Source organism: Calliphora vicina, chromosome 1 (assembly GCF_958450345.1).
Source record: "Calliphora vicina chromosome 1, idCalVici1.1, whole genome shotgun sequence".
NCBI lineage: Eukaryota > Metazoa > Arthropoda > Insecta > Diptera > Calliphoridae > Calliphora > Calliphora vicina.
Genome location: NC_088780.1, coordinates 147,464,261 through 147,484,835, shown reverse-complemented (window position 1 = coordinate 147,484,835; position 20,575 = coordinate 147,464,261). Strand labels below are relative to the sequence as shown.

At 29.7% G+C, this 20,575-nt stretch overlaps 1 protein-coding gene across 1 annotated transcript in view; it reads right to left on the bottom strand.

The window, feature by feature from the left end:
• The window catches only part of DNApol-alpha73 (DNA polymerase alpha subunit B), a 239,171-nt gene that overhangs the window by 15,862 nt on the left and 202,734 nt on the right, over window positions 1-20,575 (bottom strand). The window contains exon 3 of the mRNA XM_065516097.1: window positions 6,955-7,028. Coding sequence (XP_065372169.1) covers window positions 6,955-7,028 — 74 coding nt within the window. The remainder of the gene's footprint in view (window positions 1-6,954; window positions 7,029-20,575) is intronic.

The following is a 20,575-nucleotide window of genomic DNA, read 5'->3' as shown; positions in this document are numbered from 1 at the left end:
AAATATGACTCGAGAAAATTATATTTTAAGAATTTGGTGGATGAAAAACAACTATCCAATTGACCAACTAGTCTGCCGAGAAATACATTTATTCATAAAGAAACAAATTTATATTTATCAAACTTTTTTCGCTTTCGGTTCACTGTGCTTCGTTAGCAGTAGTTACTGTATCAATAACAACTCTGTGTAGTGCAGATACCTCTGGTCAAAACAGAAAATGAATAATGTTTTCCGTTTTTAATACAACATTAATAAATATTTTATAACATACCAGGTATTTGTTACAGATTTAGGTGTAATTTTTATGCTTTCAAACATATATTATTATTTTTTTTTTTACTTCTACATACCACCTTAACATCAGAATACAAAATTGCTAGAACGAGTAAGTACATCAACGATAAGCATACTATTTATACATAGACATAACTACATAAGAATCTAGAGATCTAGTAATAAATGTTAGATGAAGAGGAAATAAGAAATTAGAGATATTATTGGGGCAACATGTCTGCACACTTGTAGCGATTAATTTTTGAAAAAACATAAAGATAATCATAATTATATTCTTTTACTAATGTCCAATTCAAATTATTCCACTATGGATTATATCAAATTTATACGCTCTTTAACACTTATACGACTGCTGTAAGATCATTGAAGATTGAAACCAATACTCAAACAAATTGAAAATTTATTAAAAATGTAATAATGGTAGAAGACGATTTGTAATATATACATTAGGGTGGGTCAATTCTACGAAAAATTCTAAGAAAATTTCCCCAAGAAACTATGGATCTAAAATCTAAACCTAGAAAGGCATGTTGTGTAGCTCAGTTTTGTAGAATAAATTTATAGTCCACCTGGTCTGAATTTTTTTTACAGTGGGTGAAAGTGTTAATTTTTTGAACGAAGGGAGCATAATACTAAGTGAAAAAAAATGTAAGTTAGTGTCTGAGAGATTCTTATAGTCAAAGTTATATCGTGGAGTTTTATGGGGATGTCCTTTAAAAAAGGACATTTAAGGATTAATATATTCTACGAAAATGTTTGCCGGAAAATTTTAGTGGAGGTCACCATAGATACCAAAGTTCTCTTTACGCTTAATTATATTTTAAATATCAGCTCATTCGGATCTTAAATAGATTGGAGATTTTTTTTAAAAATGTGAGACCCAAGGTGGCGTGTAAATTTGCTAATTAAGCGTAAAGAGCTTTATTTACAACTTTGATATCTTTGGTAACCCAAATTTGAATCCTTAAACGTAATTTTTTAAAGGATTTTTTTTTTATTTTCTCGAAAAAGTGGAGATAGAGGGTTAAGATCTTCCACATAAAATTCCACAATATAACTCTGCCAATAAGAATTCTCTCAGACATTAACTTACAAAATTTTTTTTCAAAATTAAAACTTTGACTCACTGAAAAAAAAAATTCAGACCAGCTGGACTATAAGTTTATTCTACAAAAATTATCTACTCAACATACCCTTTCAGAATTATAGGGTAGCTATTCTGTTCCAATCAAAAAGTCTCAATTTGTTGGACAGTCAAATTTAAACGTGTATTTTGAAGTCTCTCAGCGGGAGCTAGGTTTTGATTTTAGACCCATACTTTCTTTTGGTAATTTTCTTAGAATTTTGTGTAGATTCCGATTTTGCTATACGCCTGTCAGGTTTTTTCACGCTCGAACAAATTGACCCACCCTAATATACATACATACATAAGTATTGGCATACATTTGTTCTTGATGCGTGTAAGTTTGGCATAAAACGATTTGGCTCAATCTTTCAGCACTGAAATGTTTAATATTTTTTCGTATAAAAGAGGGAAATCTACATATACAGTGACGGACAATACAATAGAATCACTACATATGAATTCGATCAAAGCGGTAAAACTACAAAATTTGATTTTAAAATTTAAAATTTGTTCATAATATATTAATGCTCATAACGTAAAGAATAAACAGACAAAAAATAAAATAAAAAAATAACACATTCTTATGTTAAAAACGATGTCAAATCTAAAAGACTAAATAAAATATGCGACATTCAAATAGAATCAATCAGTCTTAAAATTATTAAAAATAAAAAATCATCATAAGAACTCGTAGTTTTCTTAATATTTTGTTGCATATCAATTATTTCTAATAACAGCATCAAATATTTTGGGGATTGAATTTAACAAACTTTCGCATGTAGATCGGGAAATTGCATACCATATTTCCTGAATTTTCTGCCAAAGTTCTTCCTTGTTTTTCAATTTTTCAGGTCCGAGTTTGACTTTTACTATTTTCCATAGGATTTAAGTCTGGTTATTGAGACGGCCATTCCATAACATGAATTTTGTTATATAAAAACCATTTTTAGGCCAGACTTGACGTGTGCTTTGGGTCATTATCTTGCTGGAAGAGCCATTTTAAGGGCATATTCCATTCTGCATGTGGCTTTATAACATTCTCCAAAATATTTACATACAAGTGCTTATCCATATTTTCTTTAATCCAACAAATTGGACCAACGCAATACCAAGAAAAGCATCCCCATATAATAATATTTCCCCAACCATGTTTAAACGTTTTTGGTTTTTGCCATTTTTTGGACGTCTAACCCATGTCTTATCATCACTACCAATTAAATTAATGGTCGTTTCGTCCGTCCACTACACATTTTGCCACTTTTTTATATTTTCTGGCCCACACCAATCCTTATGATTGCTCCTGGTTTTAAATGAAATATTGGTAGTGATTCTATTGTAATGTCCGTCACTGTATCACACATAATTAAAATTTTAAGCTAAAGTGATTAAATTTAGATGATAGAAATTCGTTTTATTTCATCGGTCTTAATTTAAAGACTTATACACTTAAAAAATTTAATGTTATTAATTTCTTTCTTATACAATTTGTATTTGAATTTTGAAAATTATGTAATTTTAAATAAAAGCACGCCCAAGCGAAGTTTATATACTTCCTATCTAACGGCTAACGGATGGCGGTGTCATCAATATTTGTTAGAACTTTTTTTCTTTATGATCCAAAAAACAATTTTTTTTTCCAAAATCGAGATTGTCCTGCTTTTTTCCTCATATATCAGCCATTTGTGGACCGATTTTGCTGATTTTAAATAGGAAACTTCTCGAAAGCATGTCTCGATTTGGATACCGAAGATATCTGGGGTCTTCAGAAAATTGATTTCAACAGACAGATGGACATGGCTTAATCGACTCCGCTATCTATAATGATCCAGAATATATATACTTTATAGGTCGGAAAATTATATTGTGGAAATTAAAAACGGTAAGGGTATAATAATAGTTTGTTGGACCAAGGGTAAGTTTTAGCTGGAATAGTGTGTATAAGTTTCATCTGACTCAATCTATATACAGATAATGCATTCTTAAAGGAATTAATTCAATTCGTTTCAAGTACTATGCAATTATTTCATTATGAAAGCTTTAATGTAAGCTTAAGTGATCAAAATAGATTTAAGTATTCTCCCATAAAACTACAAAAACTTCTACACTATATTGTACTTATTCATACAAATCCTAGTCTAATGTTGTAACATTTATGATCTTATGCAGAAATTCTTGTGTCTTAAACTAGATACCATTGATGATGATAAATAACATAAATGGAGTGTAATAATAAAGATGTCTGATAATTCACCATATAAATTTAGTAAATATAAATGTATGACTGGCCAACTGGCTGGCTACTGTCTGTTTTATAATTATTACCAAAGAAAATCTTTAAGAATTTTTATATTTTGTTGCCATTAAGTAATGTAAAGTAACTATGCATGGAACATATAGATAGGATAGATACATACCTACTTACCAATCTCCGGAAGTAGCAAATCTAGTCTATAACATGTATTTCTGTTATTTTTACCACGTATTTAGTAAAAGAAGACAAACCACAACAACAGCAAAATAGACAGCATCTTTTTAGTTACAGATTTTTATAATTTTTATACTCGTTTAATAACAACTGACTGTCTGACTTCTGGGAGTATTTTTATTATTATTATTTTACTTGGTATGATTGCGGGCACGTTTTAATGAAACATGTTTTATAAAGGAAATAGATTTTATAGAAAAATGTGTGTGACTTTATTGAAGAGTGGAAGTCTTAAGAATGTTTAAAATTTTGAATATACATATTATTGAGACTAATAATAATAATAAAAAAAATAGAAATAGCGGATGTTTACTGTGGTGTGAGACCAAAAATGTTTCTGGATAATATGCTAAGATGATACAGTTTTAATAAGACATATTAAATAAGAACAGAAAATAATGTTGTGAATGAATTTAAATTAAACTTATCGATGTAAAATAAATATTTGTAAATTCAAGTAATTCCACAGAGTAAATAGGAAAATTCAAATTCATTTTTTCGAATAACCGATTAGGACACTTATAACATAAACTCTATTAAATTTCATTATAATATTTTGTTTGGTTTTTGGACAATAATTACAAACGATTTTCCAAAATTATTATCAAGTCTATTGCTAATAAACTTAATAAGTTTAAAAGTCCAAGGGTAAGTTAAGCAACAATTTCATAAATTATGAAGTTTCATATAAATCTACGCAAAATAAAAATCAATTGGCCATTGTATAAGTAAAATAGCTTTCAATATTACAATGATTCGTTTGTTTAAAAAATTGTAGAAGAACTTAAAAGATACAAAATACAATGTAAACACTTTTTACTCGTACTATAAACAATAATTCATTGATAGAACAGCACAAATATAATGAATGGAACAAGAAAAGAATAAAAAAAACTTATATCGTCAAAAGTTATTGCAGAAAAAGAAATATAAATATGTTGACTAGTACTGCTTCATTTTTCATAATTTTAACAGTTCTTAAAGGTATTCATACAATAGCAAAGAAAAAACCTAAGCATACTAAATATTACTTTCATACCCTAAACCACTATATCTATATAGAAAGGGTTAATGTTTGGTGTCGCCCAAAAATAATAGTCCTTTACACACCTCCAACTATACCAATCAATTCTGAATCACTTTCTGACAATTAGGCTCTATATATGACTATATATATGCACTTCCAAATTTGTATACATTCCAATTTAACGGCCATTTCCGAATGGGAATGGAAACTAATTTGCACCAAGTAAGTTTCTAACAAATAAAAATCACCATTACGATTTTTGATCATGATAGGATCCATGATGCCCAGTTCCGAAACTGACTTTAATGGCCATAAATCTCTGGTATCTAGGTTAAGTTAGTTTTAAGTTAATAAATATCACATTATAAGTTAATATAAAGATTGATTCATTACACAGTGCAACAGTGAAAAAACACACGATCATGACTATATAGGTTCGACTCTACTACCAAAGGGTAGTAAAACCCTATACTCAGTTTGTCCATTTTGGTGACCTATTTTTTTTATGGGCCCCCAAAGTTTCTGAAAATAGGAGACCAATTCGAGTGACTAGATTTTAATCGTTTTGTTTTTCAATACTAGAACTGCACATTGGAGAAATTAAATAAAACAAATAAAAATGCTATATTCATAAATATTAAAAATAATTTTGGTAAAAACAAGTAAGAGAGCTATATTCGGTTGTGCCGAATCTTATATACCCTTCACCAAATTATACTTCAAAATAATAATTTTAAATATTTTTAGGTAAACAAAATTTATTAACCCTACACCACCATAGTGGGAAGGGTATAATGCGTTTGTGCAGATGTTTGTAACGACCAAAAATATTAGTCTAACACCCACCTTAAAGCATATAAGATCGACTTAGAATCACTTTCTGAGAGGATTAAACGATGTCCGTCCGTCTGACTGGCTGGCTGGCTGTCCACGTAAACCTTGTGCGCAGAGTACAGGCCGCAATTTTAAAGATATTTCGATCAAATTTGGTACATATTATTTATTCGGCCCAAGGACCAAGCCTGGCTGAAATCGGTCCATTATTTCACCTAGCCCCCATACAAATGTCCTTCCGAAATTGGACTTTATCAGTCATAAATGTTTAATTTATATATGTGTCTCCACAAATTCCGCCCCAAATAAGCTTTCTATATACAAAATTCATGTCACCAAATTTTGTTACGATCGGTCCATAATTAGTCCTACCTCCCATATAGACCCGCTTCCGAAAATCACTTTAACGTGCATAAATCTCATAAAAATGTTGGTATACACACAAAATTCAACATAAATAACATTCATATAGACATAAATCACACGACCTAATTTCATGGTGATCGGTCCATAATTGGTCATAGCATCCATATAAGGCCCACTTATATGGATGCTCGGGCTTGACCGACCATACTTTCTTACTTGTTTTTTTCCATTGTTTTTTTAATTTTTTGGAAACATTTTTTTTTCGAATTGTTTTTAAAATCTTTCTTTTTAATTTAAAATTTTGTGAAAAAAATAATTCGTGTTACAAAATATTGAAGGGTATAAAAAGAAAATTTGAAAAATAAAAGTTTTTTTTTCAGCTGACTCAAATTTGAAATAGCACATTAACTTATGAGGGTTGCTCACAACAGCCATATTTTTTCGTGTTATTATTTTATGACATACGACTTTATGACTACCGTGTGAATAACCTAATATGAATTATTTCAGTAAAACATGTTTCTTAGTGTCAATGATTTAATTATTTTAAAGTCCTGACTTTAACAAACATCATATATTGGCATGTATAATATGCTGTTCATATATTTATGATCAATTGTAAATTTATGATTTAATGTACTACTAACTGTAGGCCATTTTAAAGTTTTTTTTTTATTCATCTATGCACGGATACATATGTGCAACATACAATTCATAAGTATTTTAGAAAAATGAAATAAATAGTATTTATTTTATTTATCTACGAGACAGATAGACAAACAAACAGATAGTCAGACTAAATATGTTTGTATCTATACTTACATTGGCGAGTAACTAGCAGGACTGAAGAGGGCATCATTGTGGCGAGCAGGTGTTCTGGCCAAGGCACTTTTAGCCTGTAACGAAAAAAATTCAAAGCGGAAAAGAATTATGAAAAGAAATATAGAAGACAAAAAATACAAAAACACAATACAATAATATTAAAATATGATGTTGATGTTGCACATTCATATACTATTTACAACGTTAAAATACATTTATTGTATAATAATCGAAAGGAAGAGATGAAATAGAATTGCTAAATAAAATAGAATGTACAAATTCAAGACATTATTACCACATACTTTTAGTTCTATTAAAAACATAAAATATGAATAAATGCGAGATGTGGTGGAAAGGTTTTATTTAAAAAAAGGAAATGCTGTTTCCACTTGGAAAATGTTAGCAGCTGTTATTTGGTGGCAGAAGGAAAAAACAACAATATTGATTATGTTTCTTTTTTTTCATGTTAGTAAATGTAAATTGTTTGTAGATATTTACAACTAACAACAACATCATTATAAATAGTGATTTATATGAATAATATAATAAATAATAAATAAGTTTATTTATAGATTAGGTTATAAAAATGGTGGTATAGAAAATAATTTACTACAAGTTTTATAGAACAATTTAAAAATTATTCGTATTGAGAAAATTACACAGTGCTACAAAAGTGAATGAGAAATATTTGCAGGGATTCTCATATAGGAATTATGTTTTGTTGGAGTCCATAGACTACGAAAATACTTATAGTTTGTCTCGATCACTTCGTATTAGTGAAATAACCGTAATGTTAACTAATTTTAAAATTGTTTCTTTTGTTTAACAGATAAGAGCTTTACCTTGTAAAAATCGGAAAATGGCTGAGTTACGGTAGATTAAAGTCAGTATGCGCCCCTACTAAAGCAAAATACTGTCAGCTTAACCCTCTAATCCGCGAAGATAGTTTGCACCATCTTTTTTGCCTAACCAGATGGCTGAGTTACGGTAGATTAAAGTCAGTATGCGACCCTACTAAAGCAAAATACTGTCAGCTTAACCCTCTAATCCGCGAACTTTAAAAAGCTAAAAAAAGTTAGTTTGCACCATCTTTTCTGCCTAACCAGATGGGAAAGTGGTCGATATTGTCATAACGAACGTCATTAACCCATTTCGCTCCGCTGTTCGATTTTTCGAACAGTAAAAATAAAATTTTTAAAAAAAATGTGGAATTTCTGAAAAATTTTGGTATGAATGTTAAGTCTCATCTTTTAGCTAAAAAAAACTATATCCCTGCAATTATATTAAATTAAAAAAAGTGTCTAAAAATAGACATTTTTTAAATTAATTTTTAAAAATAGTAAAATAAAATAAAATTTAAATAATAAACATGAGGAATTATTGCCAACATATGTAACTGATTCATAAAACATAAAAATCATGAACACATGCAAATGCGGGACATCACATATGTGTAAACTTAACTGTTCGAAATTTTGAACTGACTTTTCTAGGAAAACGAAAAATCGGAAAATTTTGTTGACCAGATATTTGCAATCAGGGGGTCTTAATTACCCTAAAAAAGTTTATTTTTTTCAAAAAGTAAATAAAAATTTTATCTCGGAGCGAAATGGGTTGACTGGATGTTTTGCTTTTTCACCAACTTTTGAACTTCCTGGCTAGGATCTTCTTGTGGAGTACCAAATGATCATGAGTCAAGGCGGATAATTTAATCCGTCTGCGGTCTCTATCGCCACGCAGCAGTGCCCTGAGGCACTGTGTTCTCAGCACACTTTTTGTTAATTGTTTAATATTTACAAATTCATAGACTGAAAGAAGAATAAACAACAAAGTTTTTTTTCTTCGAAAATGTCACATTTTGCTCACCGAAGATTGTGTTAAATGAATTCCATCGGTTTCAAGGTGCGAGAGATTGTTTGTACGATTCAGAAGTGGTGATTTGGATACGAAAACAAAGATTGATCAGCTTATCCAATACAGTTTGAAGATCAAGAATTGATAGCATTACTTCATGAAGATTGTTGTATAACTCAACAAGAGCTTGCAAAATCATTGGGAGCTACTTCAAAACGTTTGCGAGTAGCAGGATTCATCCAAAAGCAGTGAAATTGGGTACCATACACTTCGATGCATCGAATTATTACTTCGATGAAAAATGGATATATTACGATAACACGAAGCGTAAGACAGGATACCACACGAATTTAAGTCGAGAGACATTTAAAGACGATTTTGCATGTCCTAACTGATGCTTCTTGAACGTTATAAAAAAAATCATTTTTGCACCGAATCATTACTTGCGATGACAAATGGATCTATTACGATAACCCGAAGCGTAAGAGATCGTAGACGAATCTACACCAAAGCTAAATATCTATGGTGCTAAGATAAATCTCTGTATATGGTGGGAGCAAAAGGGTTCTATCTCTTATGAGATGCTGGAATCTGACCAAAAAATCACATTGAACCTGTACCGAACAAAACTGATTCTTTTGAAGCGTAAATTGTCCGAAAAACGTCCAGAATATGCAGCCAGACATGAAACCGTAATATTCCGTCATGACAATGCTCGTGCACATGTTGCAATATCTGTTAAAAAGTGTATAGAATGAAGTGGTTAGAAAGTTTTGCTTCAACCGCTTTATAGTCCAGACTACGGGGCATAGTCTGGACTATAAAGCGGTTGACTACTATATATTTCGATTGATGCAGAGCTCTCTCTGGGATACACTTTGATTCATTCTTGGCCATAAAAAATGAACAGTTATTTCGGAATCCATATGTTGCCAGAAAGATGGGAAACGTTCATAGCTAAAAATCGCCAATACTTTGAATAAATTTATATTGTACAAATGTCCAAAAATCCAAAATTTAAAAATAAAACTTGCATTTTTAAGATAGAACATTAAAACCAGTAAAATTTAAAATTTTAATACTCTGAAATTGAAAACTAAATTACGATTTACATAAATATTCGTTTGAGTATTTGATATTTGTGAATAAAACTTTAATTTCATGTTTTTAGTTAAAATGTTGGTAAAAAATTTACACAGAATACAAAAAAATTCTACACAATCATTCCTGTTGCCGAATTATGTTTGAATCCTTTACAAATGTGTAGGTTTCTAAATATTAAAGTAAAAAAAGCACTAAGGAAATATATAAACTGTCACAAAAAACACTTGTTTAACTTTTCCGTAGAAGTTATTTAATTTTTGTCAGTTCAACACTTAAACATCTTAATATTCAAGTGTGTACGTACAATCGAGTGCAATGAAATATTTGAACTTTGTAAAGTCTTACCAATTGTAGGAAGCATAAAGGAAAAACTAAAATTAAATGCTTTTGAATACACATTTTGAAAGTCATTGTTGATCAGATATAAATGTAAACGACGACTCGAAATATAGAGGAAAAAATAAAATAACAAAATTCAAACATCTACACACACACACAGATGTTTATTTACATATTAAAATGTACGTACATACACAATTTAAAGGTGACTTAGGAATTTTCACTAAACTGAATTAAATCGTACAGGGGAACAGGAGAACAGACAACAACTACTCGTACTTAGTGCTACTGCTTTCAACAAACAGATTTTTGCTCTTGTTGCATACAAACATTCTAATGATTGGCATCACCAACCAACATTTTCAACATAGTTTTTGATGTTGTTTTGTTGTGTTTTTCTACTACTCTACCTACCATTACTACTGACTGCTACTTTCAACAACTACTACTTGCTGCAAAAATTTTGCCAGGCCTGATGATGTCGCTCGCTGTTCATTTGTATGGTTGGCCTCAAGTTGTGCAACATCATCATGCAGCAGCATAATGGAAAATTGAAATAGTTAAAGCATAAAACTGATTCAAAATGATATTTGCTCCCGCACTCAACATTAACATGAACAGCAACAACAACAAACACAATGACTATGACAATAGCAACAAACATCTATCTACAAATGTGCTGCAAAAACACATCAGGTCCACTACATATTTCATGTGTAGTGTCTGTTGCAAGTTGTTGGTATCTTCAATTTAATGTTAAATATCTACTTGTATGGAAAAAAAAGTACTTGTGTATGTGAAGTGCCGAAGTGCAGTTTTATTTATTTTTTTTGTTTTGTTGCATTTCAAAAAGAGGTTGCAAAGATGTCATTAAGTTGCAAACTAAAATATTCGTAAAGTTTAAAATCGTAAATCCAACGGAAATGCGTTACATTTGTTTGCAACAAATAAACAAACACTTCATTGTAACCATATTTGTTTAGATATGCGCTGCGATCAGAGTTTTTAAAGAATGCGATTCTTTTTTGGAGAGTTAAATGTTGTGGTTGTTGTTACTCTTATACTGTGGACTCAACGTCTAAACAAATACGTTGGAATATGGGACTAAATTTATCTGTAGAAATGCTTAAAATGTTTATTCTATTAGGTTGCATTTGCTTGGAACGTACCTGATATCATACTTGACTCCTTCAAAAGTCAAATGTGACATTTATATAGGAAACAATTATATTTTTTTAAAAGTATATCTATGAAAAATTAGGTTAGAGTTGCGAAAGTAGAATGTAAGGGGTTCTCGGTACTCAATACCAAAAAGTAACTACCCGATACCTTCAAAGCTTAATTCTTCAGTAGAAAAAGAGAACAAACTTGAATATTTTTCAATAAAAAAGTGCAACTGTGTTTTTGAATTTTTAAATGTTAAATACAGATCTGAAAAGTATTGAGCATATCGAGAACCCAAACCAATGTATTGAGTATAGTATTGACTAGCAAAAAAAAAGTCAACAAAACCCAACTTGGTTCTACAAAAAGTTGGTCAACAATCAAAAGTCTGCGTCAAACTAATTCCAATGTTATTAAACAGTATAGGGAGAACTTGTCTGTTTTGTCAAATATAATTCGACAAAATTTGGTTCAGGCTTTTCTATTGCTCCAAGGACGAAGTCTATTGAATTTGGTTAAAATCGGACAATTATTTATCCTAGCCCCCATATAATTGCCTTACACGATTTCGTTACATCATACTTAAACATCCGACGGTAAATGCAGACTGTTCTGCAGGTATTATCGAATTACATACTTCGTTAGAAAAAGTTTAATGATTTCTTGCGAACTTCAATTTTCTGGCATTAGGGTGGTAGTAACAAAGATCCGGTGGATAAATACTAGAACGGTATACTTGGGGTCAATGGCCCTTAGAGCAAAACATTGGTCTTCCCGAGACATTGATATATCATACTTTAATATTCGACTGCAAATGGCAAAGATATAACGAAAAATGTAAAAAGTCGACCCCTACGTTCGGCAAAAAAAATATTTTTTTTGTAACTGCCTTGCAGAAATACATAATATTAGAGGATGTACGGGGAAATTTGTTTTTGAGATACGGTCTAATGTCCATCAGTAGAAGCTTCTACTTATCAACAATGTTGACAGCATACAGTTATTAACATTGTTTGTAAGTATGGCAACACTAAATGTTTAAGCTGCTAACATTAACATTGAAAAGCTCTAGAATTCGAATATTCCAGTTTTGTCCGTTGCTTTCTAGAAGCAACTAGATGGTAATGCAGTGTATATAAATTGACCGATGCAAATTAACTGCCTTAAAGTGTGCTGTATAAGTTGTGAATTATAAATGTTGTGTATATTTGAATAAATAAACAGTTGTTACAATTTTGGTACTAAAGTATCCGGTTTATTTAAAGGAAAGTACACAACTATTTACAACTATTTACTACACACAATTTTGTATATAACAGTGTTTTGTACAGACAATTTTCAGTATAACAACGTTTTCTACAGAAAATTTAGCGTATAACAGTTTTTTCTATAAAAAATTTGTTTATAATGTGAAAAGAATACACTCTTTCAAATCTTGTTAAGCTGCAACGTATTTTTAATTCAAATCGTTTGTTAATATTGAATGTGTAGATTTATTTATTTTTATTACTATTTTTCCTTTATAGGAAACTAAGGAATATAATTTTGTTTTTGTTGTTGTTTTGTTTACTTTATCAATGTTTAGTTATCTGTTTTTATGTGTGTAGCAAGTGACAGCATTAACTTGCAACAGGTGGAATTTTACTTACTAATATGTTTTTGTGTTGCGGTTGCAACAATAACAGATTGTGTTTTCCAAACCCCCTACACAATATGCTACTGGTAAACAGGTGTTTTTCAAATAAATGTGTGTACTTAGAATTTCTAAAAATTTAAAATGCTAAAACTTAACAAGTAAGTGTAATATTTGGCTGTACCGAAACCATTTCACCTTAATATAAAGAAAAAATTATATTCTAGGTTTAAAACAAATATTTTAATTAATTTTTTCAGCTACTCGTAATAATTGTTGCTGGAAACTGTTTATAGTAAAAATGTTTCCTGCAACATGTTTATAGTAGAAATTTTGATGCAACATTTTTATAGTAGATATGGTATAGAATGATATAGAATGTAAAACTATATTTTCCTTTTGTAGCGCAACTAAATGTCCAACATTACCTCTACTCATTGTAAATATAGCTTGTTTTAATTCATCTGCTTAAATTGTGGGAACACTGGAGTAAAGTCTACTGACAGAGTAGAGTGTATGCAGAAATGTAACAAGATTGTTAGCATAGTTTTTCAATTGACAATTATATTTTTTACGATCGCTTTTTAAACATTGTCTGTTTGTTAAGCTGTCCGACTAGGCAGGCTGCTGGTGTCATTGAAGATCAAACATATTTTGATTAGATTTATATTGCGGAAACGTTTCGATATTAAAAAGCCATGGTAAAAATAGAAAATTTATGATTTAAAAAAAAAAACATTTTAATCTTTTAAAAAAATGTGTGAATTTATTGCTGTAAGAGATTTGTGAACATTCAAGTTTTTTGCTAGAATCCATTTTGGAACGATTTTCAGCCGAAAATAAAACTACAAAAAAATAAAAATTGTTTACCAATATTCAAAAAGAACTAAACACGTGTTTAATATTTTGTTTATTAGAGAAAAAAGTTAGATTTTGTAAGAAAATAAAAAATTGTATATATTGAGATACAAAATATTTATTTTGATAGATATCCCACTAGCATCCCACTAAGCGACCAAAAAGGTCTTCAAGGAAAAGACTTAAGCTTTCTTTTGAGCAAAAAAAATTAAAAAGGGGTCCATTTTGAAAAAAAGTCATAAAAATTTTTGGATTTTGCAAAAAAAAGTAAAAAAATTTAAGTTTTGAGTTACAAAAAATTTATTTTGATAGATAGAATAGGTCTTTAAGGAAAATATCTAAGCATTTTTTTTGAAAAAAAGGGACCACTTTGGAAATAAAGTCAAACATGTTTTTTGATTTCGGAAAAAATGTCAAAATTTTTTAATTTTTTTTCCGAAAGAATGAAGAAATTGTTATCTAAACTATTTGGGACACACTTTTCTAAGAACAATAAGTAATAAGTTACATGGATGAGAAAAAAAACATGTTTGGCCAAAATGTCAAATTTTGACAAACTCTAACTCAGAGAGTTCACGACCGATCTTGTGGAAAAATTGTGTCTGGTGCTAATTTCATCCTGGAAGACATCGATTTCAAAAGTTGGTTCACTTGACTTTTTTATGGGGGATTTCAGAATTTTTAAAATAAACTATTTATGTTTTATTTAACTATATGAGTGACGACTTTTCTTCATGATTCTATACTTATTTTTTTTTTAATTTCTAATATTTCAGCTTTCTATAATACATTTCTTGGTTATGATAATTATTTAAAGATTTTATCTTTCATGTTAATGACTTTACGTAAATCAACTTTAGATTGTGCAAAACTTATTATGAGAAAATGTCTTTATTAAAAGATTTAATTTTCTCGGACATACAAATCACCCCAATGTACTAAAATTAGTAGCATTTAACATTTACGCGTATAATTTCAGTACATGTTATTTAATTTTTTTGCATGAAAAGCCAACGAACTTTTAACAATTTGCCATAAATTATCAAAACTATGAGTATATTTCATAACATAACTATGGTTTTTTAACAATTTTATTTAATTTTGCTGTTAAATATGTCATTGAACTTGATTAAGTGAATATAGTATGGTAGTTATAGTCGTATACATAGTCTCGCCATGAAATTAACCTTTAACTTGGGTAGAAGTTAAATACAAAATTGTAACCACTGAAAAATGATCTAAACATTATGAAAAAAAAAAATTATAAATAAACTGAACAAAAAAAAATAATAATAATAATACAATGTAATTTGAAACCAGCATTAAGCACAGCAGACCTACATACAAATATTTTTAAAAAGCTACAGAAAAAAAAGGGTAAATATGTATCTAAGAATATAGCAAGTATTATGTTTAGATTAAGAAATACTAGTAGTTAGCTGGTACCTACTACTTTTAAAAGTAGTATCGAGTAAATATACATAAATTACTATGGCAACAATGTTGCAACATTCAACATTGGTAGCTGCCAACAAAAACAACAACATTACCGGAATAATTCAAAGTGTAAATTGCCTTAAGGATGCAAATAATCATACTTAATGAAAAACTGGATAAGACTTAGGCAGGCATTTAGTGGAGTTAAATTTGTCATACCCTATAAACCGCAAGAAATTATAAATTTTGAAACAGAACCTAACCAAAAAATCCGAAACAAACCGAAACTTTTCAAAACCTACTACATATTTATCTTGTTTTTTTTTCGCCTTGAACTGAACATTTTTTTGCGGATGTTTGGACGTTTTAGTACATATAAGTTTTTGTATTCCAATCATTATATTCAAATATTCGTTGTTTTTTCTTTATAAAAATTTCGGTTTCGGTATCGTCAAAATTCGGCATTTGAATACTGGTATATGCCGATTTTTGGCCTATGATTTAAGGCTTTCCGTTAATCAGGATTTATTGATCTTGTCAAACTTGAGAAAGTCCAACAGATTGAATTTCTAAAAATGTAATCAGTTATTTCAATATTGCAAATTGTTACAAACTTTATCTGCATATTAGTTTACCACCCAAGTTTGCAGTATAGGGTAACGTAATAAAAATTATGATTATGAGCATATGGTTTAAAGCTTAAATAGCCATAATAAGCATTAACTCTTTAAAGAAAAAAAAAAAGAAAAAACGAAAAGAAACAAATGGGGAATAAATCTGATGTTAAGTGATATAATGGAAAATTAAAATTACCAGTAACTCATGTACTGAACACTGTGCCAAATTGTGTCTTTGAAGTTGTATGTTTTAGAAACATTAAATCAAAGGAATTTCAAAATAAATGTTTGAATTTAAAACTGGCTAAAAATTTACTTGTTTTTGTAAGAAGGTATACAAAAATTCCATTATTTATATTGTATATATAGGAGGAGGGTTATTCAAGTCAATTCGGTTTAATACGAAACAACCCGAAACTTTTGAAATGTAACATTAATTTCTGGAAAAAAATAATCATTTTTATTTTAGAAAATTGTTCTGCTCATTTTTAGGTGCCCTGTAGCCGTCAAACCGAAAAACTGTTTTTGTTTTTTATACCCTTCACCATGAGTGGCAAGGGTATATATAAGTTTGTCATTCCGTTTGTAATTTCTACATTTTTCATTTGCGACCCCACAAAGTATATATATTCTGAATCGTTATAGATAGCGGAGTCGATATAGCCATGTCCGTCTGTCCGTCTGTGTGTTGAAATCAACTGTCTGAAGCCCCCAAATAACTTACATACACGAATGATACATCAATATCTTCTTCCGGCTCGGTTGCTATTTAAAATCGAGATAATCGGTCCACAAATGGCTGAGATATAAGGAAAAAACCAGGACAACCTCGAATTTTGACCTATTTTTGACCCATATCTGGATTACTAAATCATTATTATAGACAATATGTATATCTAATGATAGATATTTCAAAGACCTGTGCAACGACGTATATAAGACCATAGTAAGTTGGACCTACAATGGGTCAAAATCGGAAAACATATTTTTTAACCCGAATTTTTTTTTCACCAAAATTTTTTTTCACTAAATATTAGGGTATTCAATTAATCGGGTTTCTGGTTTAATCGGTTAATCGAGCAAATAATTAATCGGGGTTAAGATTTAATCGGTTAATAATCGGTTAATTTTAAATTAATCGATTAACCGAATAATTTCGTTTTAAATTTTAAACTGAAAATATATCCACGAATTTTCTGTAATTAAATACAAAATAGCCGAAACATAGCAATTCAACCAAAAAGTAATTAATTTTCTTTAGTTTTAATAAAACTCGACTTGGAAAAAACTCTCTCGCTGTTTGTATATATTAGTGAAATCGAAAGTAAGGCATGGTAAAGAATATCCAATATCTCAGTTATTTTTCTAAGCATATAAAATCTCCATTATACCATTGAAGTCCTTTTTGGATTTTTTAGAAATACTTTTACTAATTTCGATAATTTCTGATAAAAACTTATTTCCGTAGTGTCTTCAGTTTTGTCTATTATCATGTTCCCAACCGACAAATACATGTAAATTAAATATGTCAGTTTTTATACTCATTAAGGTATTTATAGACGGCAATACTGAGTATTAACACTTTTCAAATTGAAAATGAAAAAAAATGTGAAATTTAAAATAGTTAATACCCTCTTGTTGATCAAGTGCAATATCCGATACATATGAAAATAAAAACTTTTTTAAACAAATTTTGATACCGAAAATCTAATCAAATTTTGTTTTGACGATGAAATTGTAGTATGATACTTGAGTTTCTGACAAATATTGCCGTTTATAAATACCTTAAACATGATTCTTGGATGTTCGAACAAATATGTAATTTTACTTTGACATTTGAATTAAAATTGAAAAATAAATACAAAAAAGTGAAAAAATAAATTTCGGTTAATCGACACAAATTAATCGGTTTATTTGTTATTTGAAAATCACCAATTTTGAATTATTCGAACAGTTAACCGACAAAAATTAATCGGTTAACCGATTAACGGTTAACCGATTGAATGCCCTACTAAATATTAAAAAAAAAATTTAAAAACTAAAAAAAATAATTTTTTAAAATTAAAAAAAAATTATAAAATTTAAAAAAACAATTTCGAAAAAACAACTGGAAAAAAATTTAAATTTTGTTTACCTAAAAATATTTAAAATTTTTATTTTAAAGTAAAATTTGGTGAAGGGTATATAAGATTCGGCACAGACGAATATCTTACTTGTTTTTTTTTTTTTTTAATTTTCCGGTTTTTTAACCGACTTTTACAAAAGAACGGTTTTCGAGTTATTGGACAAACCGGATTATTGAATCAAATTATTTGACAAAATCGAATATTTTTGTTTTTATTTATTTTTAGATTTTTAAGCTTCATTGGCATGATTGGTTTTTGCCCTCAAAAGATGAACAGTTCTTTTGGCTTGGAATCCATATGTTGCCGGAAATATGGTAATAGGTCATACTTAACGGCCAATACTTTGAATAAATTTATATTGTTGTACGGAAATGTTGATTTTTTTTTACTTTTATCGACTATTCGACTTTTGTTTAGTTAATTGACTTTTCGACTTGTTTGGGATAACGTAATCGATTGTTCGACGTTATTCCGACCAAATAGTCGTTTGTTGCAACAATCCAATAATTGACTTAAAGAACCTTAATCCACTTGTAGATGTTCAATGATCAATTCAACGACCTCTGTTTACTGTGCTTGGTCATTAGGCTTCAGTTCTTAATTCAATTGAACTTTGTAAGCTTGGAGACGCAGATCTTCAGTGAGTGAGTTTACGCTGTATAAACCTTTTCACAATTCATATCCACGATGCCAAATTGATGTTCCTGGACTTTTTCCATCATTCTTACATTCTTCATTGTATTTAGACGACCAGTGTTTTTAGCATCACCAATTGATCCAATATCTAGAGTGGGTTTCTAACTTAAAAAAACCGTTTCGGTTTTTTTTATTTTCAAGGTTGGCTATCGATTCCAAACGGTTAAAAGGTAATGGCAAAGCTGATTTGGATTATTTCGGTAACGGTAGCTTAGCAGTAGTTGTACTGAAAGGTAGCTGTAGATAAGCGGTAACGGTAGTCAACATTAGAAATTTTCAATTAATAAAAGGGTGGATACAATTTCAACAGTACTTGTCGCTTTTTATTTGCAATTAAAAAGAATCCGGTTTATTTAAAGAAAATAGATCAAAGTTTTTATACCCTACGCCAACATTGGGTTAGTGCTGATGTTTGTAACGTGCTAAAATATTGTCCTAAGCGATGTCCTTCCGTTCGTCCATGTAAACCGTTTAATCAAACTACAGGTCGCAATTTTATAGATATGTAGCTGATCCCGGTCCGCGTTGCTGGCCCTTACAAAACATCTGTTTTATATTGTATCTCGATTTTAATATACAGTGTCGGACAAAGTCGGTGATCCAACCTTCAATATTAATACATGTAGTGGCATTTCGGCTGGTTTCAATGAATTCAAAAATTTAGTATGGAAATTTCTTATTCATGCACCTAATATGCATGAGTAAACAAAATTATCACAGTTTATCACAGACCGAAAATCAAAAATCTGACTTTACACTGTTACCCAAAAGGCTTTTCTGAAGATTCCGTGAAAATTTCATCAAAATCGGTCCAGCCTTTTTTGAGTCTATACGGAACATACATACACACATCCATTTTTATGAAATATAGGGCATTAGCGGTATAATGTAAAAATTGGATTTTTACACGCCCCTCCGCCCACAGACTATCAAAAATCTGACTATACAATGTTACCCGCTGGGGTATTCTGAAGATTTCCTGAAAATTTCATCGAAATCGGTCAGATTTTACAAATTTAAAATGATAAATTAAAATTTTGAGAAAAAATAACTATTAAAACGTCCCTCGTACTTTTCACACATACTTATAAATTAAAGGTATTTTCATTTTGTACGCGTTGCAAGTTATAAGTTACTATTATCATTATGATTATTATTAAAATATTATTCCCATAAAGAATCATAGTTGTGGCCGGCCAACACATCTCACAATCGGTCTTACATACATATATGTATGCAAGTAGTACATTTATATAAACCGAATACAGACCAAAGAGCGGGACATACAATGAAAGACCCCCCAAGTGCGTGAATGACTTTGTTGTATGTGGAAAATGCAACAATATTTTTTAAGTTGAGTAATTACTGCTCATAAACACACATACAGACACGTAAATACAAATCTATCTATGTGATCTAAAAAACAGCAACAAATACTTACGGTTACAAAAACAAAAAGAACTACAATTAAGTATAAATAATAAATACAAGTAAGTAAGTATGTCTACCAAGAATTTGGAAAGGAAATCAAACTGTATAGTGGAACTTTAAACACAGATATTTCTGGCTTTTTAGTTATGTTTTTATAAATAAAATAGACCCTAAAAAATGCAGTCAGGTACGGATGACATACAAGTATTTTGTTTTAAATTAGTATTAATTAGGTTTTTTTTAAATTGTGGTTTTTCCTGGTACATATTTATTAACTTATACATTTCTATAAACATTTGCTGGAAGGAAGGTAGTAAATTTAAACGTAACGGAAATAAATGAAAAACTAAAAGTAGATTTAA